This window comes from Rhinatrema bivittatum, chromosome 12 (assembly GCF_901001135.1).
Source record: "Rhinatrema bivittatum chromosome 12, aRhiBiv1.1, whole genome shotgun sequence".
NCBI lineage: Eukaryota > Metazoa > Chordata > Amphibia > Gymnophiona > Rhinatrematidae > Rhinatrema > Rhinatrema bivittatum.
The window spans coordinates 54,214,521-54,242,053 of record NC_042626.1 but is presented as its reverse complement, the minus strand read 5'-3'; the positions used below and the strand labels follow the sequence as shown (position 1 = coordinate 54,242,053).

The 27,533-nt window shown below is 43.9% G+C and overlaps 1 protein-coding gene and 1 long non-coding RNA gene across 2 annotated transcripts in view; one reads left to right on the top strand and one right to left on the bottom strand.

Moving 5' to 3' along the window:
* MEOX1 (mesenchyme homeobox 1) overlaps nucleotides 1-7,116 on the top strand; it is a 43,569-nt gene extending 36,453 nt beyond the window's left edge. The window contains exon 3 of the mRNA XM_029573928.1: nucleotides 6,554-7,116. Within this exon, the coding sequence (XP_029429788.1) occupies nucleotides 6,554-6,676 (123 nt within the window). The 3' untranslated portion in view covers nucleotides 6,677-7,116. The remainder of the gene's footprint in view (nucleotides 1-6,553) is intronic.
* The window catches only part of LOC115074461, a 169,256-nt gene that overhangs the window by 25,003 nt on the left and 116,720 nt on the right, over nucleotides 1-27,533 (bottom strand). The window lies entirely within an intron of this gene.

Below are 27,533 nucleotides of genomic sequence, written 5' to 3'. Positions count from 1 at the left end.
TCTTCTAGGTTCACTGAGATTTGTTTCACTTTCTCTGAATCTTTACCTTTAAATATCACTTCTGGCATGGATATCTGCCTTACATCTTCCTCAGTAAAGACCAAAACAAAAAAAAATTATTTAATCTCTTTAATATGGCCTTGTCCTCCCTTTTTCCCCCTCAATCATCTAATGATCATAAAGCAAAAGAATTTGACATAATTACTGGAGGGAGGACATTAAGCAAAACTACTACAGTAGCATTATGTCAGTCTGACAAAAAAAATCTTTCTGAGAATGAAAGATATAATAAATCAAATTGACAAATTCAAGAGTAAAAAATCACCAGGACCAGATGGTATTCACCCCAGAGTTCTAAAAGAACTCAAACATGAAATTGCAGACCTGTTATTAGTAATCTGTAACCTATCATTTAAAATGAACACAGTTACTGTAACATAGTAAATGATGGCAAATAAAGACCAAAATGGTCCATCTAGTCTGCCCAGCAAATTCTTTTTTTTAGGTATTAACTGCCACTCCACACAGGTTACCCCAAGAGTTCTGTTAAGGGTAGTAACTGCCGCTCCATGCAGTTTACCCCCAAGCCTTCTGTTAAGGATAGTAACTGCCACTCTGTGCAGGTTACCTCCAAGCAGAAATGTAAACTTTAGGTGCAACAGAAGTTTCTATTCTCTAGCTAATAGGGAAGCTCTGCATTTGTCCCATGCCCTTTTGAATTCCATTATCATTCTTGTCTTCATCACCTTTTCCGGGAAGGCATTCCATGCGTTCACCACTCTTTCCTTAAAGAAATATTTCCTGTCATTGTTCCTGAGTCTTCTCCCTTGGAGTTTCATATTGTGACCCTTAGTTTTAAAACTTCATTTCCACTGGCAAACATTTTATTTTTGTGCATCATTAATTCCTTTCAGACATTTGAAAGTCTGTATTATATCTCCCCTGTCTCTCCTTTCCTGCAGTGTATACAAATGTAGGTACTTCAGCCTCATCTCATAAATCTTTCCATGCAGATCCCACATCATTTTGATTGCCTCTCTCTAGACCACTTCCATTCTGTCCTTTTTCCTTTTTGAGATTCGGTCTCCAGAACTGAACACAGTACTCCAGGTAAGGCCTCACCAATTACCTGTACCGAGGCATTATCACCTCCTTTTCCCTGCTAGTTATGCCTCTTTCTATGCAGCCCAGCATCCCTCTGGCCTTAGCCATCGCCTTGTAACATTTGTTCGCTGCCTTCAGATCATCAGATACTATCACCCTGCAGTCTCTCTCCCAGTTCTTGCACATCAGTCTTTTGCCCCCCTTCACATACAAGCATAGCGCTGCATTTCGTAGCATTGAATGCCAGCTGCCAAACCTTCGACCTCTTCTCGAGCTTTCCTAGTGTTATGCTCAGGCTTGTGGACCCTTGGGCCGACGGGAGGATGGTGTACCTTAGGAGGAAGATCCATAGGTTCTCCCGTCGGGTGGCGAGGCAGGAACAGAGGACGTGACCAGCTGACCCTCAGCACTGGAGACAGAGGCGACTGTGGAGGCAGACGAAGAGTCGTGACGTCGAGGAAGGAGCTGTGTCTTTGCCACTGGAAGCCCGTGGTCCCCCAGGAGGAGCCCGTAGGGACCCGGACCGCTGGGACTTAGGTGGACCTTTGAGAGGTCAAAAAGTCAAGCGTTTGGTGCAAGGGCTGACTGGAGCTTCACCCTGGAAGCCCACGGTCCCCCTGGGAGGAGCCTGTAGGGACCCAGGCCACTGGGACTTAGGTGGGCCCTTGGAGACGATGGTCAAGAAGAAGTCCAAGGTCAAGTGCCAGAGGGTCGTCGCTTACCAGTCCAAGATCACACACCGAGGTATCACCACTTGCCAGTCCGAAGTCACACACCAGGAATCACCGCTAGCCGATCCGAAGTCACACACCAGGAATCACCGCTAGCCGATCCGGTCAGAAACCAGGAACACCAAGACAAGACAGGAACAAGGATCCATGAGCACGGAACACAACACCTAGGTCACTTTTCATTCGCTCTATCCATTGTGTCCACTCTGATGCATATCCAAATGTCATTTGCAAAAAGACTGAAGGGCGGATAATTTTTTTTAAAAGGTTCTAGGGGGTCATCCAGGAAAATATTAATTAGTGAGCCTATCTGTGCTGGGAAAAATATTAGAAGTTATAAATAAAAATAAAGGTTAGTGAGTTGATATACTGTATTTTGATTTTCAGAAGACATCTGACAACCTCCCCATGAGAGACTCTTCAGGAAATTAAAAAGTCGTGGGATAGGAGGCAGTGTTCTATTATGGATTGGTAACTGGTTAAAAGACAGGATACAGAGAATAAGACTAAAGAGTCAGTTTTCCAAATGAAGAAAAGTCATTAATGGAATACTACAGGGATCTATACTGGAACCAGTACTATTTAACATTCATAAATGATCTGGAAAAGGGAACTACTATTACTACTTAACATTTCTATCATTATTCGACGTATGCAGTGCTGTACAAAACAACACACAAGAGACATTCCCTGCTCAATAGAGCTTACAGTCTAGTCAAGACAAACACAGAAGTCAACAATTGTGAAAATTAGTTAATGCAGAAGTGAGAAGATCAGATCTGTAGATGACACAAAATTATTCAAAACTATTAAAACGGCAGTGGATTATGAGGAACTGCAGAAGGAGCTTGTGAGACTAGGAGACAGGCCATCTGAATAACATATGAAATTTAATATAGGAAAGTGCAACGTGATGCACATAATGATGAATAATCCCAAATGGGGGGGTACATAATGCTGGATTCTGTATTAGGAGTCACCACCCAGGAAAGGACTTTGTTCTTGAGGACAATACATTGAAATCCTCAGTTCAAGGGGCAGTGCAAAAAGCAAACAGAATGTCTGGAATGATCCAAAATACAAGATTAGCAGCATAAGAACATACGATTTACCATAGTGGGTCAGATCAAAGGTCCATTAAGCCCAGTATCCTGTTTCCAACAGGGGCAATCTAGGTCACAAGTATCTGGCAGGATCCCAATGAGAATAAAACTAAGAATATCATATTGCCTCTGTATTGAGCAACACCTTGATTAGTGTGCACAATTCTGGTTCACCCCCAGCCTCAAAAAGAAACAGCAGAACTAGAAAAGGTGCAGAGAAGGGCAACAAAAATGATAAAGGGGATGGAATAACTCCCTTATGAAGAAATGCTAAATAGGCTAGGGCTCTTCAGCTTGGAAAAGAGAGAGCTGAGAGGGAACATGACAGAAGTTTATAAAATTATGAGTGGAGTGGAACAGGTAAATAAAGGATGGTAATTTGACATCTCAGATAATACTAAAACAAGGAGACCCTCCATGCAACTAACAACCAGCAGTTCTAAAACAAATTGTATGTTTTCATTCAATGCACAATCAAGCTGTGAAATCTGTTGCCAAAAGATGTGTCAAGGCAACTATATGGCAGGGTTTAAGAGAGATCTGGAAAAATTCCTGGAGAAAAAGTCCATAAAACATTAGCTAGGTAGACTAGGGAATGCAATCACTATCCTTGGGAGTGAGCAATATGTAACAGATCTACTTTTTGGAATCTTCCAGTTCTTGTGTCACAAACTGGTCATTGTCAGAGACAGGATGCCGGGCTTGATGGCCCTTGGTCTGACCCAGCATGGCATATCTTATCTTCTTATGAGAGAAAAAAATTCCAGGGCTAACTGCATTTATTTGATTTATATTCTTCTTTTTGGCACTTCAGAGCAGATTATATTCAGATACTAATAATATTTCCCTATTTCCAGAATTTGTACCTGATGCAACTGAGGGGCAAAAGTGACTTGCCTCAGGACATAAGGAGTGGCAGTGGGATCTGAACTTTGGTTCTCTGGGTTGTGGCCTGCTGCCCTAACCACTGGCTTGAGTTTATCTAGTGGCAGCTATGGAAAATCCCTTAATGGAGAAAACCTTGTGAGATTTCCCGGGAAGGCCTCCTAATCTGGCTCTATATATCTCTGCTTAAATTAAAAAACTTAAAGAAAAATGTGTAATCACCAAGAACAAAAGAACATAAGAACATGCCATACTGGGTCAGACCAAGGGTCCATCAAGCCCAGCATCCTGTTTCCAACAGTGGCCAATCCAGGCCATAAGAACCTGGCAAGTACCCAAAAACTAAGTCTATTCCATGTTACCATTGCTAATGGCAGTGGCTATTCTCTAAGGGGTAGATTTTATAATTTTGCGCGAGCGCGAACAAAAGTACGCTGGATTTTATAAGATACGCGCCTATCTTATAAAATCCGGGGTCGGCGCGCACAAGGGGGTGCACATTTGTGCAACCTGCTCGCGCCGAGCCCAGCGTGAGCTGCCTGTTCCCTCCGAGGCCGCTCCAATTTCGGAGCGGCCTCGGAGGGAACTTTCCTTCGCCCTCCCCCCACCTTCCCCTCCCTTCCCTTACCTAACCCACCCCCTGGCCCTATCTAAACCCCCCCTTACCTTTGTTGCACGATTTACGCCTGCTAAAAGCAGACGTAAATCTGCGCGCGCCAGCGGGCTGCAGGCACGCCATCACCCAACCCAGGGGCTGGTCCGGAGGCCTCGACCACGCCCCCGGGCCCGCCCCCGCAATGCCGAGTCATTTAGGACACGCCCCTTTTACAAAGCCCCGGGACTTACGCGCGTCCCAGGGCTCTGCGCGCGCCGGCAGCCTATGCAAAATAGGTGCGCCGGCACGCAAGGGCCCTGCGTGCGTAAATCCGGCCGGATTTACGCGCGCAGGGCATTTAAAATCCGGCCCTAAGTGAACTTAATAGCAGGTAATGGACTTCTCCTCCAAGAACTTATCCAATCCTTTTTTAAACACAGCTATACTAACTGCACTAACCACATCCTCTGGCAACAAATTCCAGAGTTTAATTGTGCGTTGAGTAAAAAAGAACTTTCTCCGATTAGTTTTAAATGTGCCACATGCTAACTTCATGGAGTGCCCCCTAGTCTTTCTACTCCTTAAGACAAAGTGCAGTAAGCAACTTCCTCAAAAATGTATTGTCTGATTTGTATATGAACAGATTAAACAGGTCACCAGCAGGAATCCAGGATATGAGAGCTCTAAATGGTGCATTAGAATTTCACACATTATATATGATCTTAGGCTATTGATAATAAGCCATAAACAAATCAGCTGTTGGTATTTCACACTCTATTTCCATATGCATTAACTTCCAGGAATTTATACTTAATTCGTGTAACTAATATCTATGCATGACTTTACGTTTTGCCTATGTGAACTAACAGTCCTATTTACAGTAAACAACTTTCTCTCTATATAAGGTAATACTTTAGCTCCTAATAAATATATATTTAGTTATCCTAGCATGCAATAGCCATGCATCATCTTTGTTTCTTTAGCATTTAGCTGTCACTGCCATCTTGCCTTATAAGAGTAAATGAGGAAGCTTCTTTTTCTAACTGTGTATCTAGGGTCTTGTCAGTCACAAGGCATTAATACAGGTGGGGTTCTAACCAGAGAATCCCTCTAGATTACTGGTGTCTGTTTGCTTGCTCTTTAGTCCACTCTGTCACATGTCCAGACTCAAGTAGCTTTTACTATATTGCCTAGCTTAAACAGCGCAGCCTCAAACCTAATAACAACCGTCTGCACAACTAATAAAGGAATTCAAAGCTGGAACTCCTGACATTTTCCACACAGCTGACATCCAACAGCTACTTCTCATTCCTCTCCTGTCTCATCAAAACCTAATATTGCTTCCCTAGTGTGTTGTCATGTCCAGGGTTTCCCAAACCCTGTCCTGCACACACTCAGCCAGGTTTGGCTTTCAGAATATCCACAATGGATAGTCGTGAGGCACACTGGCAGATACATCTAGCATATAATCTTTTAAACAAGATCTGCTGGAGAGTCTTAGGGACCGAGTTTTTGAAATCTTGGTTTACTTCACTGGTGCTCAAACTGGCCCATGGGACCCCTTCTCTCCCCCATAAGTAGCCTGGAGTTCAAAATATCCTGAATGGATTTATTTGCATATATCAGTCAGTCTGATTTATTTAACCGATTTATGAAAATATGGATTTGGATTTCTTTTTATTATCCTACCTTGCTAAATGATGCCAGAGGCGACTTACAGCATTATTGAAATTTAGGTACAAAAAGTCCCTTTCCAAAAGAGTTTAATAATCCAAGTGGCTATCTGAGAACAGGAAATAAAGTGACTTATGCAAAGTAGGTCAGTGGCAGAACTGGGATTTGAACTGTGGTTTCCATGATATCAGTCTATTGTACTACCCCTAAGCCACTCCTCCATCTAATATACATTCTGAGGACCAGTTTGCCATTGGCCACTAATATATTGATGTTGGCAGCACGAGAATGAAATGGAGCTTCTGTGTCTTCCCCATCATGATCTGTTACATGTGGGGCTTCTTCCAGCAGAGATTAAGAAAGAGATAGAAATTTAGGGTGAGAGGGGAGGTGCTGGGGAATGCATTATGAAGCAACCATGGCAGACCACTGAGCAATGTCCTCTTTATTCCCTTCTCCAGGTGAAAGTGTGGTTCCAAAACCGAAGAATGAAGTGGAAGCGGGTTAAGGGAGGTCAGCCAGTCTCCCCCCAAGAGCAGGAGGCAGAGGACATGGACTCTGCTACGTCTCCCAGTTCTGAATGAAGGCCTCCTGTCTTGCATTAAAGAAAAGACAGGCAAGGACTGTCGATCAGACAGAGCAGATGGTTGCCAGAGAGAAAACACATCTGTATTATTATACCAGATTCATCATACCTAACAAGCTCCAGAACCTTTCAGGTTCTTTTCTGATATCTCAGTGCTTGCGTGAGAGAAGAGAGGATGGAAGAAGTGTCTCAAACAACAGGAGGTGAAGGGGAGGGGGGGGTCCTGTAAAATATTTGATGGGGGACCCCGATAAAGTGAATCTACTGATGTGCAGTGAACTTTTTCTAAAAGTCCTGTGTCATTTCATGGCAGAAAACCTCCATTTACAAAAGTGCTGGGGAGGGGCAAAAATCACAAGTTATTTTTGTAATTATTTTTGTAATAAGATTTTGTAATAAAGACATACAGTGATTGGCTGGGTTATTTTCATAAACTCATCACCTTAACTAAGTCTTGCCTTCTGTTTCACAGATTAGACTATCTATCTATATATAGATAGACAGATAGATATTGATCTGGATAGATAGATATTGATATATATATATATAGATATATGGAGAAGAGGGAACATAAATTTCACAAATATCACATCACAAAAAAAGACGGGAAAGGGTTTGAATGTCTTCACCTGTCAACAAAATTTCAAATTTAGAGGAAGCTTATCGGAGTTTGTGTTGTATACAAAAGGAAAAAACGTATACCTAACAGGGATGGAGGTGGAGCCTAGTAAAGCAGAGTGCTGGAAATCAGCAAATCAGAATGCAGGGATTTCCTGCCATTGCCTTCTAGGCCACACCCCGAAGTTTATTGTCCTCTGCTTCAGGTCTGTCCATTTCACGCCTTCTATATTTAGCGTTGCTATCCCTCCCCAGGTCAACCAGAAGAGGCTGATCCAGGATACTTTTGCTCTACTTCATGCAGTGAGTTGTAGTTTCTGATTTACTTAGGGTAAATGTATGGAAAAAAATCAGAACTACAATCCCTGCATGCAACGGGGCCTGATAGATCTCTCCAGGTTGAACAGAGGTGAGATGGCAACTTGACCTGCCTCTAAAATCCTAACACAAAAGAGCATCTGGCCAATGCTACTGACTGCAGTTGTTTTTTGATGATTATTTTTACATTATTTTTATAAAACCAAAAATAAATTGAAAAACACCACGTTTATTTGTCAACAATTTTCAGCAATTGGGGGGGGGGGGGTTTTCCTGTTTTTACTGCTATTCATGTTACTGTACAGACAGCTCTGTAACTATTTTACTTTGTAAGAAAAATTCTGAAAGGGGAAAAAATGGAATTAAAAAGGACAAAAAACTGTGGCAAGTTTAGTTCTTTCTGATCCAGAAATCTCTTGCGCAAAGCTTTGTTTCCTATTCTCGCCTCTGTGCTCTAAGAGGAATCTTAGCAGGCTGTCAGACCTTTATATCTGTCCAGCATTACACCACACGTAAAGGCCATGTGCGCTGAGTAGCCAGCATTGTATTAATAACACTGAAAAAAAAGCACTGGTGAGTCAAAAGAGAACCTGCCGCAGCATTAATTATTAATCAGAGAAATTTAGGGGATTGCTACCTGGCAGTGATTAGCAGGGGATGGATCTGCCAGGTACTTCTAGAGGGTCAGATTGGCCACTGCTTGGAGACGAGATGCCAGACTCGATGGGCCACTGATCTGACCCAGCATGGCAATTTCAGTGTGCATGATAATGCTTTGGGTTTGTAACTAGGGAGTGGAAAATGGTGATTTCCACTTTATTCCTGAGAGGGTTGGGAGAGTGGGAAGGGCCTCCGGAGTTTACAGCACAGATCTCTCTTCTCAGCTTAATGCTGGGATTAGAGTTCAGGATAGAATGCAATCAAAGGAAGGCGGGAGAGTGAGACAACCAAGAGCCCTAAATCAGAGCTCTCTAGCAGGAGACTAAGACTTCTGGCACCCCCCCCCCCCCCAGCAGCATGTGATTAATGAGGATCAGGTCACAAGCGAGATGGGCTCCATTTAAATTCAAGCATATCTCAGGCAGGCTGGATTTCCCACATGAAACCCATCTGCTCTCTGTGAAAGGTTAGTGGCTGATGAAGAAGCAGGGTCAGCCCTGACATCAACGTGCTTGGCCTTGTGAACCCGCAGTGCAAGAGAATCTCTCAGGCAAAGATGAGATGTGATTGCCAAACAGGCTGAATCAAAAAAGATCACACTCGGGGCTTCTCAATGATTGTTCTCCCCGCGAATGCATCGAGTGCACCGATGGAGCTGTGGAACGGTGCTCAAATTGTGCCAGGCTGTGGAGTATTGATGGATCTGATGCTAATGTGTCAACGGAGGAAACGGCTGCGTCGAGGCCTAATGCATTGACAGGAAGGTGAGGCCCAAGTCCTGGTACATCGATGGTTCCGAGAGCTGATGCGGTGACAGTGTGACGATTGATGGGACTGACCCTGTCCTCAGCTTTGGGAGCGCCACCTGTGCTATTGGCTCCGAGGCATGGCGCTGATTCCTTCTATGTGTTGACAAGCCCCACAGCGGATCCAGAACTGGCACTGCAAAAAGAGAAGAGCTTTGTTCGAGGAGCTCCTGCTCAGCTCGGCATGGAGGGTGCCCGAGGAGGATTTGCTCTAGGAGGAGGAATGACTGCAGCTTTTCACTGACCTGCAAAGTTTTTCCATCTTCCAGGCCGTTTCTTTGGGACCCCTATGACAGCGGGCCACAGTTGTAACAGTTAGCTGCATTGTGGTAATATCATGGTCGCTGGTGATAGACATCTTCTGGCCACACATGCTGTCCTTCAAGTGGCTGGGAGCAGCATTCTTGGGAGTCAAATATTTTTTTTTTTTTTACACCAACTATTTTTTTTTTTTTTTTTGTTGTTGCATCGAAAAGTATTGTAGATTGACTGCAGAGGAAGCAAGCTAGGATCAAAATAAGAAAGAGAGAGCAGATACATGCCCATGCAGAAGCTTGGACAAAAAAACAGACTGAAAGGCTCATGAAGCAGTGCGCTTGCACGTGGGAACTCTGGGCATGCTCCGTAGAACAAAATCTATATGAGTTAAGAGAGAAGGGTCTGTTTGGCGCTATCATGACCAATTCAGTCCTGCTTGCTGATGGAGCATCATCATAATGAAAACTGCTTATTGGGAGAAAAGATGGGTATGAAGCTGTTGACATGTTTGAAGAACAATGCGAATCAGCTGGTTTAGTAAACTAAAGAATTCACTTTGCAATGAGTCATTCTTCAACACCCTATGACTTTCAGTAAATTTCCAACAAATTTAAGCAATCAGATTGGTTTTAGTTTTAAAAAAAAATATGCAAAGTTGTATCAGTGAGAAATATGCAAAGCAGTATCAGGGGTAAACAATTAAATGATGATTTTCTCTCAATGATTCAAATCAATGATTTAGATCGCCTTGGCTTAACTAAATCCACCCTGCTTAGGCAACAGCATACAATCTACTCAAAACTGTTTCCCATGACATCACAAGGGCAGTGCCTTGCACACCTCACTCACAAGAAGCTGTGTAACCTCCACGCATAGGTTCAACAATTCAACACACACACCTCTGCAAAAAAAACAAAAACCCAAAAGACCTGGGAACCGCTTCTCTCGCCCTTCAAGATTGCATAACTGTTCCTGTAACGGATAAATATATCAGTACTACACACTCATAGGCTGACAGAGGGCTGGAAGGGACCTAAAGTCCTACAACTTATTTCTTTAGTCCTACCAGACATATGCATCGCTGTACATTTACACATAAAAGACAATCTCTGCTCTGTGAGGCCTGCAAGTCTACTGAAGTCACTTGGACAAGACAAATAAGAGCCTTTGAGAAATGTATTTATTACAGAAAACATGATTACAATTAAATAGGTTATGAACATGGAGAGCCAAGGTTAAAGATGTAAAAGCAGTCTCAAAAATATGTTTTTAGGCAAGATTTCAATGGGGCCAAGAGGGGTCATGACGAACCAGCTCAGGAAACGTATTCCACACAGAGGTGGCTTAAGGCAACCTGCTGCCTGAGGCGAGGGATGAGATGGTGCTCCCCCTCCCCATCAGGGTGCAGTGCAGGTCAAATCACTGAGAGGGCCAAGGGTGGGGGGTCCCCTTTGCAGTCTGACATTTTGAATGATTTGAAATGCTGGGGAAGACGGACGGCAGGGGGTCATGGCTCCCAAAGAAGTGCCAGAAAAAGTGTTCGTGATAATATTTCCAGACACACTCCCGGGAACCCAATGACCTGCCTCCTGGGGAAGTAGGAGACAGGTGAATGGCGGGCACGCTCTCTCAGGGCCAGTGGAAGGGTAGCAGGCAATTTAGGCCTTATAGCCCCTCTCCTCAGCCCTCCCTACCATCGGTGCCACCGGTGTAGGAGCAATATTGATCAAACCTCTTCAGTAAGAGCAAGGCGGGGTAATTTGTGTTGAGTTAAGCACCTCCAAATATTTTGAAAAGTTGGCTCCCATGCTTCCCACACACAATTAAAAATTATACATTCATTGATTTTACAATTTCATATTAACCGCTTCCACGACCCAAAAAGGGAGATTTTACGTGAAAAAGGACAAAGTACAGTCTTCTGAGGTAAAAATATCACTTACAATAACACATATATTATAGTTACATGCACTGCTGTGGCACCAACCAGAAAATTCTGCACAAAAGACATTTGGAACCCATAAGGTATTCGATTTATTGTCACGTGCGTTGGCTGTGGACTCGACCCTCAGAAAGCCTTAAGTAAACTGAACTACACTTACAAAATAGAAACCCCCCCCATAACAAAACAGCACTATTTCATACTGCAATAACCCTAACTATGAAAAGGCAACACTATAAATATTACGCCAGGCCTTAAAACACCAATATACCTCCTACTAGGAAAATAGAACATACCATGCTGCAATAGATCCTTACACAGAAACTACATACTAGCAGAATACTTCACCATAGTCACACATGTACATACAGATAGACTCTCATCAAATACAGAATAGAGGCCATAAGTGTAAATAAAACCATGCACACAAAAATTGAACTGGAAACTGCAAGAAGCCAGACACTCTATGCAGTCACCATCATTTCTCATAATCCAAAGAACTATAAAACATCAATCATAATAATAAAATGGTATTAATAAAAAGAACATTTCAAAACAGCTGATGAATAGAACATCTATATAAAAATTTAGAACATTTCCCAAAAGCCAATACAATATTTCAAAACCACAGACACATCAAATAACATCCAGTAATTACAACTGATAAAAAGTATCCCCTGCTCTCCATATCTGGGAACTTTTGATTTCCAATCACCCTGAGATTGTTGTGCATTAGTGGAGAGCCTGCATGTAAACTTTGTCCTCACTCTCTCGTATATATGCACACATATGCTCATTCACATGCACACGCTCTCTTACTCACACTTCTCCCCCTCTGGAACACGCAAGCAGCAGGAGCCTCTACCTTTAGCACATGTGGGTGATGGGACTCCTCCTCTTTCCTCCCGGGGCATGGACCAACGCTGCTTCTGCTCCTTTCTTTCGTCCACTCGGACCAATGCTGCTCCAGCTCCTTCTAGTTGCAACAATTATGCCTCTTTCTTCCCACCCATGCAGGTCCACGCAATATGACTTCCTCATCAGATCCTGCATGGGTAGGAAGACCTAGGTGAAGCAATCGATGTGGCCCTGCCACTGCTGCATTGCCCCCTTAACTGTGGTACTATAGGCAGCTGCCTAGTACTTCTAGTGGCCCTGCACTCTCTTCCACTCCTACCTCCCCCATACAGTCTTGCTCCCTCTTTACTTCACACCCTTTTCCCTTTAATGCCCCATCTTGCTCACACCCCTCTTCCTCTCGCCAACCTTTCCATGTCATTCACCCGCTTCCTTTCCTTCCCCTTCTCTCACACCCCTTTTCCATCTTTCCCTGCCCTCCTTCTCTACATCCTTCCCTCCCACTCACTTCTTTTCTTCCTTCTCCACTCACTCATACCTTTCCACCCCTTCGTCCCTCCCTTTTCACTCATCCTTATCCCATTCCTTCTCTTCCACCCATCCCTCCCCCCCGGGCTTTCTTCCTGCTGGCAGGGTGTGGGAACCCTGCCGGTACATCATCATCCAGCGCCACCCTGCGGGTCTTCTTCCTGTCCGTAGAGTGTGGGAACTTTGCCAGCTTATCATTAAATCCGTGCCACTGACATCGGGATGCAAAATGCAAAGTAAGGCGGCTGCTGCAGGAGTGTTTTGGGGAGCACTTGCTGCCGCTTCAGGGTTTTGCCACGAGGCGGTTACCTCACCCTGGCTACTGATAGAACCGTCCCTGATTCTGGGCCTATGGTGAAGCAAGGTGGAACGTGCAGAGTCAGGAGGTGGCAGTAGAGGAGTAGCTTGCCTAATGAATGGAGTTTGCAAGGAGGGCTGTAAGTGAAGATAAGAAAGGAAGGTAATGAGAAGTGGCAAGGTGCAGGAGAAACTTAAACTGTATGTTGAAGCAGATGACAGCCAACCTAGTGATTTGAGAGGGTCACAAGGTCATAACAACATTGGAGGAAGATAAGTAATGTTGCTGCATTTTAAATAGAATATAAAGGGGAGAGATGATTCAGTGGGAGGCCTGTGAGGATCGGTGGATAAGGGTTTTTGTAGTGTATTCGGAAAGGGATAGATTTTGCTGATGTTATACAGAAAGAACAAAATGTTTAGCAGTGTTTTGGCTGTGTATAGAAGAAAAGTCAAGGACTTCCAAATGGCAGATGAAATTTAATGTGGACAAGTGCAAGGTGTTGCATTTAGGGAAAAATAACCCATACTATAGCTACACGATGTTAGGTTCCATATTAGGTGCTACAACCCAAGAAAGAAATCTATGCATCATAGTGGAAATCATTGAAATCATTGTCTCAGTGGAAATCATTGTGAATCATTGTGAATCAGTGAATCAGTGGAAGTCATAGTGGAAATCATTGAAATCATTGTCTCAGTGTGCTGCGGCAGTCAAAAAAGCAAACAATGTTAGGAATTATTAGGAAGGGAATGATTAATAAAATGGAAAATGTCATAATGCCTCTGTATCGCTCCATGGTGAGACCGCACCTTGAGTACTGTGTACAATTCTGGTCACCGCATCTCAAAAAAAAGATATAATTGCACTGGAGAAAGTGCAGAGAAGGGCAACCAAAATGATAAAGGAGATGGAACAGCTCCCCTATGAGGAAAGACTGAAGAGGTTAGGGCTGTTCAGTTTGGAGAAGAGACGGCTGAGGGGGGATATGACAGAAGTCTACAAAATCATGAAAGGACTTGAACAGGTTAATGTAAATCGGTTATTTACTCTCTCAGATAATAGAAGGACCAGGGGACACTCCATGAATTAGCAAGTAACTCATTTAAAACAAACTGAAGAAAATTATTTTTCACTTAAGGCTGGATTTTAAAAGCCCGACACGTATAAAAATTGCCACTACTGGCATGTGTGGCCGGGCCCTACATTCACCTCCCGCATTTTCAAAAGGGCCTGGCCAGGTGCTTAAGTGGTGACACACGCACAAGGGCCGGGCCCTAAAAAAGGGGCGGGAAGAAGGCCGGCTAGGTCAGTGGCCATTAGCCACTGTCCCAGGGAAGTGCGTGCTGGCAGCAGGCCAGCATGCGTAACTCACTGCTGCTCCTGATGAGCAGTGAGTAAGAACATTTTTTAAAAATGGTGAAAGGTAGGTTAGGTTTAGGGGGTGGGGAGGAGAGGGGAAGGGGAAGGAAGGTTAAGCAGAAGGTTAGGTAAGTTCCCTCCCATTGAAGTGGACTGGGAGGGAACTGGGGAAGGCCCCATTGTGTCGCCACCAGAAATTTGCAAAACTTCACACCCCCTACGCGAAGCAGCCAATAGATTTTGTAACAAGTGCGCGCCGGCGTGCTCATCATATAAAATCGGTGCATCCATGTGTGCACGCTGGGAACGAAGCGCACATATGCGCACGTATGTTTCCATCTTTCCCTGCCCTCCTCTACATCCTTCCCTTCTCTCCCCACTCACGTCTTTTCTTCCTTCTCCACTCACTCATACCTTTCCACCCCTTCCCCCCTCCCCCCCTCCCTTTTCACTCATCCTTATCCCATTCCTTCTCTTCCACCCATCCCCGCCCCCCCCCCCTTCCCCCCAGGCTTTCTTCCTGCTGGCGGGGTGTGGGAACCCTGCCGGGACATCATCATCCTGCATAGTTAAGCGCTGGAATTCATTGCCAGAGGATGTGGTTACTGCAGTTAGCGTAAATGGGTTTAAAAAAGGTTTGGATAAATTCCTAGAGGAAAAATCCATAAACTGCTATTAATCAATAAGGATTAGTAGCTTGAAATCTGTTTAATGTTTGGGTACTTGTCAGGTTCTTGTGACTTGGATTGGCCACTGTTGGAAACAGGATGCTGGGCTTGATGGACCCTTGGTCTGACCCAGCATGGCAGATCTTATGTTTTTATGTTCAAGCTCTAAGCAGAGTTACATTAAAAACTGTAAATGTTCAAAAACGTTTGGAAACATGGCCTTGTGCTTGCATGGGGTCGATGTTCGGTATGTTGGATGGCCAGAGAGCCCATACAGTACTGCACCAGGTAAAAATGCATTCAAGCCAACATTCAGATGGACTTATTGATGTCTCTGCAGAAACTTACAGGCCTAAAATCCTACTTAGGTGCACAACCACTCAACGCTGCAAATTTTGACACCGCTATCTAACAAATCTAAACGCTAATCTTCTAAACATTCACACTGTATCACATTTTGATCTCCTCCTTTCCAAGCATGGGGTGGCATGTGAAATAATTACCCCCTAGCCCCATACTTAAAGATGCCCCACACCAGCTGATTGTTTTCTGGCCCACCCTGCCTAATAGTGAAGCAGATGTTTTCCAACTGGTAATCATCTGAATGGCTGGCAGATAGGGAAGGAGTAACTTGCACTTTGCTGCTGGGCCCTCCTTTCTCTCCTCCCTCCCCAATCAGCTACCCCCTGTTTCCAGATATAACCATTCCCGGCTGTTCCCCAGCCTTTCCTCAGTAATAGCATCGTGAACACTCCTGAAAATAATTTTATATCCTTGTTTGCCAAACCCACATGGAGATCAAGGATTTATCAAATTAGTTTGGCACAATTATTTTTTTTTTAATCTGATGCAAACTCCTCGAACTGGCATGGAAATTCGGGCAAATCTGGGGAAAACCTGAATATTTTATCACTCCAGCCAGGCCTGAAATTCATTTGAGTCAAGTTTGAACTTAAATTTGTCACACTTAAGAACATAAGAAAAGCCTTACTGGGTCAGACCAAAGGTCCATCCCAGCATCCTGTCTCTGACAATGGCCAATTCTGGTCACAAGTACCTGGCAGGATCCCAAAGAATAGATCCAGCCCTTTTTGTTCATAATCAGGGATAAGCAGTGGGTTTTACATCCGGTTGATGGATTTTTCTTTCAGGACCTTGTCTAAACCTTCTATAAGCCGAGCTATGCTAACTGCTTTCACCACATCCTCTGGCAACAATTTCAACCGTTTATTTGTATGCTGGGTGAAAAGTACTCTCTCTGATTTGTTTTATTTGTTTTATTGTTTTATATTTTAAAATTCATATACCACATTATCCAAGTATTCTAGGTGGTTTACAGAGTGAAAGCATACATAAATAAGAAATTGGAACCATGACAAAAGGTAAAATAACAAGACTGAAGTATTAATTTTCCCCATTAAAAGTCACCAAAAGCTTCTTTAAATAAAAATGCTTTTAGAAGCTTCCTGAAAATTTTACAGCAGGTCTCCTTGCGCAGTGTCTCAGGTGGACTTGCAACTGCCAAAACTCTGTCTCTGGTGTGGACTAGCCTTATGGTTTTATGGCTTGGAACTTCAAGTAGATATTGCCTGGCGGATCACAAGCTCCTCAACGGACAGAAGACCTTTAGCAATGAGCTGGTGCTCCAGAACTCAAGAGCTTTGTGAATCAGCAGCAGCACTTTGAATTGAACCCTCCATTCAATTGGTAACCATTGCAATGAGTAGGGACAGGCGTAATATGCTACTTGGTGGTGTCGGTAAAAATTCTAGCTGCCGAATTTTGTATAATTTGAAGGGTTCTCAATGCACATTTAGGTAACCCCAAATAAATGGAGTTACAGTGGTCAAGGCTATTTAGAACCAGTGATTGCATAACTGTGCAAACATTCTCTGGTTCAAGGAATGGTTTTAATTTATAAAGAATTCTTAATCTCCAAAAAGATTTTTGAACTACGGCCTTAATATGAGATTTAAAGCAAAACTCTGAGTCCTCAGTTACACCCAAAATCCTTGCTTCATTTACAAATGGGATGGTGATATCTTCAAACGTGAAAGAAGTTGGAAATGAAGTATAAAGGGTACTACTTAGTCTGATTATCTCAGTTTTTGACAGATTCAAGGATAACTGTTTACTGTGTAACCAAGCCTTTATAGAGTGAGATAAATTGATATATAACCAAAGATAGTCTTGATATCAGATGAAATATGCTGTTAGCTTCTTGGGGTGTGCTCTAGTCCTACTACTCTTGGAAAGAGTAAATAATCATTCCCTGTTTACTTATTCCATCCCACTCAAGATTTTCTAGACCTCTGTCATATCTGTTCTCCAGGTTGAAGAGCTCTAACCTGTTTAATCTTTCCACACAGGGTGGCATTCTAGTCCCTTTATAATTTTGGTCACCCTTCTCTGTACCTTTTCCAGCTCTGTTTTATTTGTTTTGAGATAGGGTGGCCAGAACTGCATACAATACTCAAGGTGTAGTTGCACCATGGATCAATACAGAGAGATTATAATAATGTCATCCATTTTATATTCCATTCCTTTCCCAATACATGAAATTAAGGATCAACAAACAAGTTGTAGGCAACACCTTTTATTGAACTAACTTAACACATCCCTGACAAGCTTTCAAAAGAGTTATCCTCTTATCATCAGGTCAGTCACTATCCTTTGGCTAGACATTTTGTTCTTCAGAATAGCACCTACCATTTTGCCTAGCACCAATGTCAAACTTCCTGTCTAAAATCTCTCATATCATACCTGGACTCTTCAATCCTTAGGTATCATAGCTGATTTGAATGAGAAGTTAGGGATCTCTAGCAATAAGTCTGCAATCTCATTGTTGAATTCTTTCACAACTCTGGGGTGTAAACCATCTAGTCCTGGTGATTTGTTACTCTTTAGTGTCTATTTGCTCTATTACATCTTCCTGGTCCACCATGATATAGTTCAGTCCCTCTTAATCATTACACTCAAAGAATGTTTTCAGCCCAGGTATTTCCCCAATACCCTCCTCAGCAAAGGCCAATGCAAAAATTCATTTAGTTTTTCTGCTATGGCCATGTCTTCCCTTTTACCCTTTGGTTATAAGCTTAGTTTCTTTTTGGTTTTGCTTGCATCTTTTCCCGCTCTGTTCTGTTCTATCCCCTCTTAAGATAGGGAGATTGCTACTACACAGGGCACGCATGCGTAGCTGCTGCTTACATACTGCCAAGTCAAGGCCAACTGGGCAATTCCAAATGGATGGAATGAAACTCCGACCACATGAGGGAAGACTAGGGCAGCTAGAAGTGTTTACCTTGGAGAGGAACGGACTATGAAGCAATATGATTACTGGCTATAAATACTTTGAATGTCATTATGTGGATTAGTGAGACAATGTTTATGCTGGGTAATGCAAACCAGAGCAAAAGATATCATTCCAAAAAAGCTACAAAACTGAAGAGTTTAATTTGACTTTGAGGAAGAACCATGCTACTGTTAGAACGATTACATCATGGAATTGTCTCCTGCCTAGAAATGTCGTGCATAACCCCATCGTTGGGCATATTAACACAAAATGGGATAATTTAATAAGCAGAAAGGGTGCTGGTGGATAAGGTGATGTAATATGTATCCCAGGAATGCTGAGTTTCTTCTGCCCAAACACATACAACAAATGATCACAAAGTCTATATTTGGTGAGACACCTGTGGACTAAGTGGTTCATTTCTGGAACCGCGCTGCATCCACTGCCTTGGGGCCACTACAGTTTAACTGCTATAAGGAAATTAACTTAGTAAAATATTCCTATGTAGTCTAAAACATACCATACATGGATTTGCAGAGAAGTAGGATCTTATAAGGTGACAAAAAAAACCCAAAACAGATGAGGGCCATTTAAAAGAGGGTCAGGTCCAGGGTTCTTTATTAAAATGTGAGTTAGTAGTAGTGCTTATGTCACATGAGGATTCAGATTAATTTCATATTTAATGGAAAATGACACAAGCTACCCATTTTTTTGCCCCAGAAGTGCATTGAAAACGCTGGCTCTGACTGTTCTTTTTTTATTTTAATTAATTCCATAGTCCTGAGCCATCGCCTTGAAGAAACACTGAAAAAAGCACCAGCATACAGCCAGGACTAGAAACCATCCTCAAACTGAGTCAGTCTTTATCAGTAATATCTTTGAAGAGCTCCCTTTTCTCTTTTATATCATCCTTATCAAATGGAAAGACAGGTTCAAAGTGATTAGTAAATCAGTTCTGTCATGAGCCAGCCCACAGCTGAGAATAAACTCAGTCTGTAAATGTGTTTCTTTAGGTTTTAGCTACCACAGTAGACCAAAGCAGCTGTGTAGATCTGGAAGAATTTCAGGACAGCATCCCTATTTTCCTGGCTAAAGGAGCGCTGCTTTTATCTGTGGCTATATTTGTTGGCTATCAGTGGCATTTTAACTTGTATTAGGGATCTAAGGTTAGAAGACTGAGGGACCCCCTCTGAAGCTGGGGGGGAGGACTAGGGCTGGCATATCCCTGGTGGCACCCTGTGGAGATAGAAATGGGGAGGGATTCCCTCCCTTGGAGACCTGAAATGGAGGGGGCATTTGGATAATTCCTATGTTGGTCTAACACAGCCTACAAAGAATGCAGTCTTCCCACCAAGGACCAATGCAGGAGCAGCTCAAGGCAATCTGCTGCCTGAGGCGAGGGATGAGAAGGCACCCCCCCTCCCCCCGCCACCCTCTACTCCCCCATAGGCTCCCTCTCTCTGGCACCCACCCAAAAGCACCCTCACACATGCTCTCTCTCACAAGCCCCCGAGCCGGCAATCTCTTACACATAAGCAAGCTGCCTCACACGTGCGCACACACACAAGCTGCCTCTCACCCAAGCACACATACACAAGCAAGCTGCCTCACACACGCGCACAATCACACAAACTAACTCTCAAAGTCACACAAGCTGCCTCTCAAACTCACACTCACAAGCACACACAATCGTACATACACACAAGCTGCTTCACACTCGTTTGGGGCCTCTCTTCATTCTTCGGCTGCTGACTGCCTAAGCTCCGGCAGCAGCCCCCAGGCTCTGTTCGTTCTTCGGCCACCGCCGACCTGAGTTGAAGCAGCCATGGCAGGGGCAGGTAGGGTGAGGCGGACGCCACAGTGGCTTTCTGAGAGGCATTTTTTTGCCGCCTCAAAATTCTGCTGCCTGAAGCAGCCGCCTCACCCTGCCTCATTATAGAATCGCCTCTGGCCCAATGGAACAACTAAAATTATGCAGCCAGACTGTTTAACATAAACCCACTTTCATGCTAATCTCAGTCAAGTTTCACTCTAGGTTTCTTGACACTGCAAGACAAGTTGCTTCCTGTTTCTAGATTTTATTTGCATGTCACAATATTCATTTAAAATGCATTGAATTCTTTTGAGCATATCTAAATCATACACCTTTCCATCAAATTCCTGCTAATCAGCTCATCTTTAATTGCAGTGCATTTTGAAGCCTCTGGTGCACCTTCTTTCTCAATATTAAGGCCAGGGCTTCACACCTGCCTCCTTTCATAGACATGTACACTGCCACGTACCTTGCACGCTTCTGGGTTTCTCTCCTCCATTCCCACCAAAGGGCATGGTTCCTTACCTGGCCACTTTTGGGTGCTCAAAGGTCTCCAGATGCTTCAGTGCTGCCACCTCACGGGGTTGGAAACAGGATGCTGGGCTTGATGGACTCTTGGTCTGACCCAGTATGACATGTTCTTATGGTAGAGAGAGGCATGCCCTCCTCTCCCATCTGCACCTGTACCTACCTGAATGCTATGAAGCAGCCTCCACTTTTCAGGTTCTGGATCTTGTACACCTTGCAGTAGGTCACTGATCTTGACCATGCACTCTTCCTGCTGGTGGGCTGGGCCGTTTTTAATCTGTGATGGGCTGCTGTGGTGTTGCAGCCAGGACAAATTTTTTGGCAGAGCCCAAGGTAAATATGAGTGGGAACTAGGCATACAAGTCTGAGCCGAACTAGAGAGATGGATGGGGAGCATAGGCATTGAGAGAGAGAGAAAGAGAAAGACAGTCTGCTGAGGTTGGGGGTAGAGTCTCTCTCACACTCCAGACTGTCCTCAGCAGTCTCTTACCATCCTCTCAGCAGTCTCTCTCTGAACGCTCCTCCTCCTTACCAGTCTCTCACTACTCACCCTGTCCCCCACTGGTCTCTCTCTCTCACCCCACAACACTAGCAGCCCCAGCCAGTGGATGTTCCTGCAGAGTGATGCCCTGACTCCCTCCCCACAGAGGCTGGAAGTAGGATTCCAATAGTTCTCCCATTCCCAGCCAGCCAGCAAAGCAAGAGCCCAACCTGAAGATCATCCAAAGTCCCCCCTCTTATCATCATTCTTCTCTTCTCAAGCACCACCTTAAGTGCTACTCCCTATATGATTCAAAAAAATAGCATATGCTTGTCAGTTTCCTGTCTTATTCTGTTGCTTTATCCAAAACAAAAAAAAAATAACCAAAGTGTTTGAGGTCAAATCCACTTATTATTAGTATGAGTGATGGGCTGAGAGCGGCTGCTCTAATGGGGAATTTCCTCCCTAGTCCTTCACATTCCTATCAGTTCAGAGAAGAACAAAATATACTTCCCAGTAGTGGCAGAAAGCTGGCGATACCTTAGAAATAAACTCTCAGATGTGACTGTCTACTCCTGGGGGAATTGTGTGCAAATAAATATAAAATGTTGTGCACAATATTTAAAATTTTATAGACTTTATTTATCAAAACACCATCATATAATCAGTGCCTTTGTGTAATAAACTTTTTTTTGTATTAAAGCTGCATTTTACAGCTGCAGAATTCCCTCAGGAGTACTGCAAATGCTCTTCGGGACAGGCCCCTCTCACCCACAGCTCTCTCCCTCCCCAGTTTCTCCCACCCAGCTTGCTCTCATCCCCCTACCAAGCCTCATCCACTCCCCACCAGCTTGCTTGCTTTCCTCCCATCTCCAGGCTCACCCCTCTCCCCCAGTCGTGAAATCCCCCAAAGCTCTCCCCCTCCCCAGCTTCTTCCACCCCACCTTGACCCCCAACTTGCTCTCTTCCCCCTACCCAGGCTCAACCCCACCCCCCAGCTGGCTTGCTTTCCTCCTCTCTCCAGGCTCAACCCCCAGCAGTTTGCATTTCTTTCTTCTACGCCCCCCCCCCCCCTCTACTACAGTTTGCTTTCTTCCCCAGGCTCGACTCCTTTCAGTTCGCTTTCTTCTTCCTTAATAATATAAGAACTTAAGAATTGCCATGCTGGATCAGATCAAAGTCTATCAAGCCCAGCATCCTGTCTCCAACAATGGTCAGTCCGGAACACAAGTACACAACACTCCCAGGGATAGCAATAGATTTCTCTAATCTACCTGGCTAATAATGCTTTATGGACATTTCCTCCAAGAACTTGTCCAAACCACTTTTAAACACTGCTATGCTAATAACCTTGACCACATCCTATGGCAACAGAGTCAACAGCTTGCTTGTGTGCTAAGTGAAAAAGTACTTTTTACAATTTGTTTTAAATCTGATTGTTAGTTTCATGAAGTGTACCCTTGTTGTAATATTATTTGAAAGGGTAAATAACCATACCCATTCCGCCCCACTCATGATTTAGCAGAGTTGTTACCTGTAACAGGTGTTCTCTGAGGACAGCAGGATGTTAGTCCTCACACATGGGTGACATCATCAGATGGAGCTCAGACACGGAAAACTTATGTCAAAGCTTTGACTTGCCACACACGCGTCCACATGGGGTCCCTCTCCAGTCTTACAACATAGAATAAGATATAAATCAAACATAGGAGAAACCCAAGTCTGTGGGGTGGGGAGCAGGTTTGTGAGGACTAACATCCTGCTGTTCTCACAGAACACCTGTTACAGGTAAGCAACTCTGCTTTCTCTGAGGACAAGCAGGATGGTAGTCCTCAAACATGGGTGAATCCCTAGCTACAGGCTGCTCCCCAACATAAAAAGGGACCAACAGACACTCAAACCAGGTGCCAACGGGTACAACAACAATGGTACTATTGGTTACAGAGGGGGAGACAGCGGGCCCTAGGCGAGAAACAACTACACCTTAAACAAATTCCAAAGGACAGGTTGGCTAAACCTACTGTCATGTTGGCCATCCCTATCCAAGCAGTAGTGAGATATGAATATGTGGAGAGAACTCCACATCACAGTCTTGCAGAGCTCCTGCACGGGAACTGCTTGCAAATGGGCCACTGATGCTGCCATGGCTTGGATAGAATAAGCCTTGACATGACCCTCCATGATGCAGTCCCACCTGGACAAAACAGAAGGAGATGCAATCTGCTAGCCAATTCAATAGTGTCTGTTTGGCAACAGCAATGTCCAACCTATTCCTATCAAAAGAAACAAAAAGTTGGGTGGACTGTCTATGAGCTTCTGTTCACTCCAGATAGAAGGCTAAGGCTTACTTGCAGTACATTCTGTGCAGGGCTCGTTTGCCTTGATGCGAATGGGGCCTAGGAAAGAATGTTGGCATGGCAATGGACTGGTTAAGATAGAAGTCTGTCACCACCTTAGTTAGGAACTTAGGGTGCCTATGCAAGACCACCTGTCATGATAAAACGTAGTGTAAGGTGGATAAGTCACTAAGGCCTGGAACTCATTGACCCTGTGTGCTGAGAAGACCGCCTCCAAAATTATGACCTTCCAGGTCAGGTACCTCAGGTTCCAGGAGTGCATTGGCTCAAAGGGAGCTTTCATCAGCTGAGCTAACATCACACTGAAGTTCCAAGACATAGCAGGAGGCCCCGAATGAACTGTACAGAGATGGGTATACCATCTACACCTTGATGGTATGCGCCATTTGCACTCAGATGAACTCTAATGGAGTTGGCTTTCAAGCCAGCTTCCGATAGCTGTAGAAAGTAATCAAGCAGTTTTTGTGTGGGGCAGGAGAATGGATATAGAGCAGGGGTCGGGAACCCATGGCTCGCGAGCCAGATATGGCTCTTTTGATGGCTGCATCTGGCTCGCAGACAAATCTACTAAATCAGTGTGTCGCCACACTTTCCAGTCCCCCGCTGACCCAGCTGCTCCCCGGTCCTCCTCCGCCCGGGCTTAAAATGCTGTCAGCCCGGGCAGAACGCGGCAGAATAGCTGGAGTCGGCGGCACCGGCATACTCTCTTCTTCCCGCCCCCCACCCCCCCTGCAGCCCGGAAGAGGAAGTGGTGAGCATCGGGTGCGTGTGCGGCAAGAAGAGACCACACTAGTGTGGTCAGCGTCAGTCCGACGAAAAGAAGACTGTGCAGCGCGGCTCGGAGGAAAATAAAGAAGAGCTTCAACCGCGGCCGATGGGACTCCTCCTCCGCGAGGGCTGAAAATGAAGGAGGTTAGCGTTGGGAGGAGGCTGCTGCTGCCGCGAGTTCCTGGGGTGGGGGTGGGGGAGAGAGAGAGTGAATGAGCGAGCAAGCATGTGTGTTTGAGATCCTGTGTGTGTGAGTGAGAGATTGCATGTATGTGAATGATTGAGAGCCTGTATATGTGAAAGAGAGTATGTCTGTGATTGAGAGCCTGCCTGTGAGAGAGAGAGCATGAATGTAAGTTTACGATTGGGAACCTGTATGTGTAAGTTTGTGATTGAAAACCTGTTTGTGTGAAAGAGTATGTGTGTGAGAGAGATCATGTGTATGTATGATTAAGAGCCTGTGTGTATAAGTAAGAGAGAGAGCATGTGTGTCTGTGTGTGATTGAGAGCTGGTTTAGGTGATGGAGCATGTGAGTATGTGATTGAGAGCCTGTGTGTAAATGAGAGAAAGAGAGGACATGTTTGTAAGCATGTGAATGAGAGTCTGTGTGTGAGAGAAAAAGACAGCATGTATTTATGTGATTGAAAGCCTGTGTGTGTGTGTAAGCGTGAAAAGATAGACAGCATGTGTGTAAATGTGTAATTAAGAGCCTATATAAGTGAGAGAGAAAAAGCATGTGTATATGTGAGTGACTGAGAGCATGTGTGTATAGGTGTGTAATTGAGAGCCAATATGAGAGAGAGCGCTGGTATGTGACTGAGAGAGGAGAAAGTTCCAAGCAAACCACCCTCCTCCTGCTAATTCAGAACAATCTCAGGACACCTGGATATCAAACGTTCCCAGGTATGCAGAGCAAAAACGTTTTTTATCCTTATTATTTTTCATTACTGGGTCTTTGTGTCTGCTATTTTGAAATATTTTGTTGGTGTCTGGAAATTTTTTATATGAGCTTTTAATTATTGGATATTCCACTCATCAGCTGTTTCGAAATATGTTCTTTTTGTTAGTACAGTTTTACTGCTGATGATTTTATATTTCTTGATTTGTTTTATAAGGATGGGTGATGTTTCTTTTTTCCTTTGTTACACTGCATACAGAAACTCTGGCTTGTTGCAGTTTCCAATTCAGTTTTTTCTGCATGCTTCTAGTTATGCGTTTTGGTCTCTTTATTCTATGTTAGGTGAGGGTCAGCACGTGATTCAGGTGAGGTTTTCTGCTGGCGTGTAGTTTCTGTGTAGGACTCTATAGCAGCCTGACTTGGTCCGTTTTCCTAATAGGAGATGTATTGGTGTATTATTTTCAGAGACTTATTGTACTTTAAAAGTGTAATCTTACATAAAATGCACACATTTACTTGTATTTAGTTTTAAACATATTGTATGGCTCTCATGGAATTACATTTTAAAATATGTGGCGTTCATGGCTCTCTCAGCCAAAAAGGTTCCTGACCCCTGATATAGAGCCTTCTGCTCACACCACAAGGAAAACCTCCTCCACTTCAGTCCATAGGACTTTCTAGTGGAAGGTTTTCTAGAAGTCAGTAGGACACAAGACACATCCTCTGAAAGATCAAGTGGCTGAAGAATTAACCTCTCAACATCCAGGCTGTGAGTAATAGGGCCTGAAAGTTGGGATATCTCAATTTACCTTGATCTTGAGAGATGAGATCTGAGGAAGTCCCCAGACTGATCAGCCTCTGGATGGATAACTCCTGCAGGAGTGGAAACCAGATCTCTTGTTTCTTACTACTACTTCTTCCATCTCTGTTTCATTCCTTACTATTTCATACACTTCTATCTCATTACCATTGTTAAATTATGTATTTATACTGCCACGCCATATTTATTTGGTATTTTATTGTGTATATTCTATGACTATTACCTGTTTCATTCATCTGTTCCTATTTACTGTTGTGAACCTAAACGCTTCTGTTCTCATTAACCTCCGCCAACCTCTAAGTTCCTGTAACCCTTGCCCATTGCAACTTGCTTCTTCTATTAATTCTATCAGCAGCTCTCTAGCTATGACAACTGTTAATGTTAATTTCCCATGTTTGATGTAAACCGATTTGATATAACTTGTGTCATGAGCGCCGGTATAGAAAAGAATTAAAATAAATAAATATATCTTGGCCAATAAGGGGCTATGAGTATCATAGATATAGTTGTGATGGAGAAGGTACAGAGAAGGGCAACCAAAATGTTAAAGGGGATGGAACAGCTCCCTATGAGGAAAGATTGAAGAGGATAGGGCTGTTCAGCTTGGAGAAGAGATGGCTGAGGGGGGATATGATAGAGGTCTTTAAGATCATGAGAGGTCTTGAATGAGTAGATGTGAATCAGTTATTTACACTTTAAAATAATAGAAGGACTAGGGGCATTCCATGAAGTTAGCAAGTAGCACATTTAAGACTAATCGGAGAAAATTCTTTTTCACTCAATGCACAATAAAGCTCTGGAATTTGTTGCTGGGTTCAAAAAAGGTTTGGATAAGTTCTTGGAGGAGAAATCCATTAACTGCTATTAATCAAGTCTACTTAGGGAATTGTTATTAATTGCATCAGTAGCATGGGTTCTTCTTAGTGATTGGGTAATTGCCAGGTTCTTGTGGCCTGGTTTGGCCTCTGTTGGAAACAGGATGCTGGGCTTGAGGGACCCTTGGACTGATCCAGTATGGCAATTTCTTATGTTCTTATGGGGAAAGGAAGAAAGAGACAGAAGAGGCACAAAGACGGAGACACAGGAGAAAACAAGATAGATAAAGAGGAAGGCACTGGAGAGGGAGACAAAAGGGAAGAAGGAGGAAGAGAAAGACAAGAGCTAGGAAGGAGGGGACTAGAGACAGGAAGGCAGCACATGAGAGGAGTGCACAGAGGAGGGGAGAGCATATTGAGAGACAGGTGGCACAAGGGAGACACGGATGAAAGGTTGGGAAGATTTTAAGGAAAGGGAGAGCGAACCACCTGTGTCTGAGACAGGAGACTGTGTGTTTGGGAGTGTGCATGTGTATATGAGAGAGGAGGCTGTGTGTGTGTGTGTGTGTGTGTGTGTGAGAGAGAGAGAGAGAGGAGGCTGTGTGTTTATGAGGAAGTATGGAGGTGGGTGTTTAGTTGTGAGAGAGAGAAAAACTGCATGAGAGAGGCTGATGTGGTTAAGAATAGTTGAAATTACATTTTATAAAACAAAGTATATTCAGGGGGGTGCTTGAAAGTCAAGTAATGAGTGGATCGACAACTGACA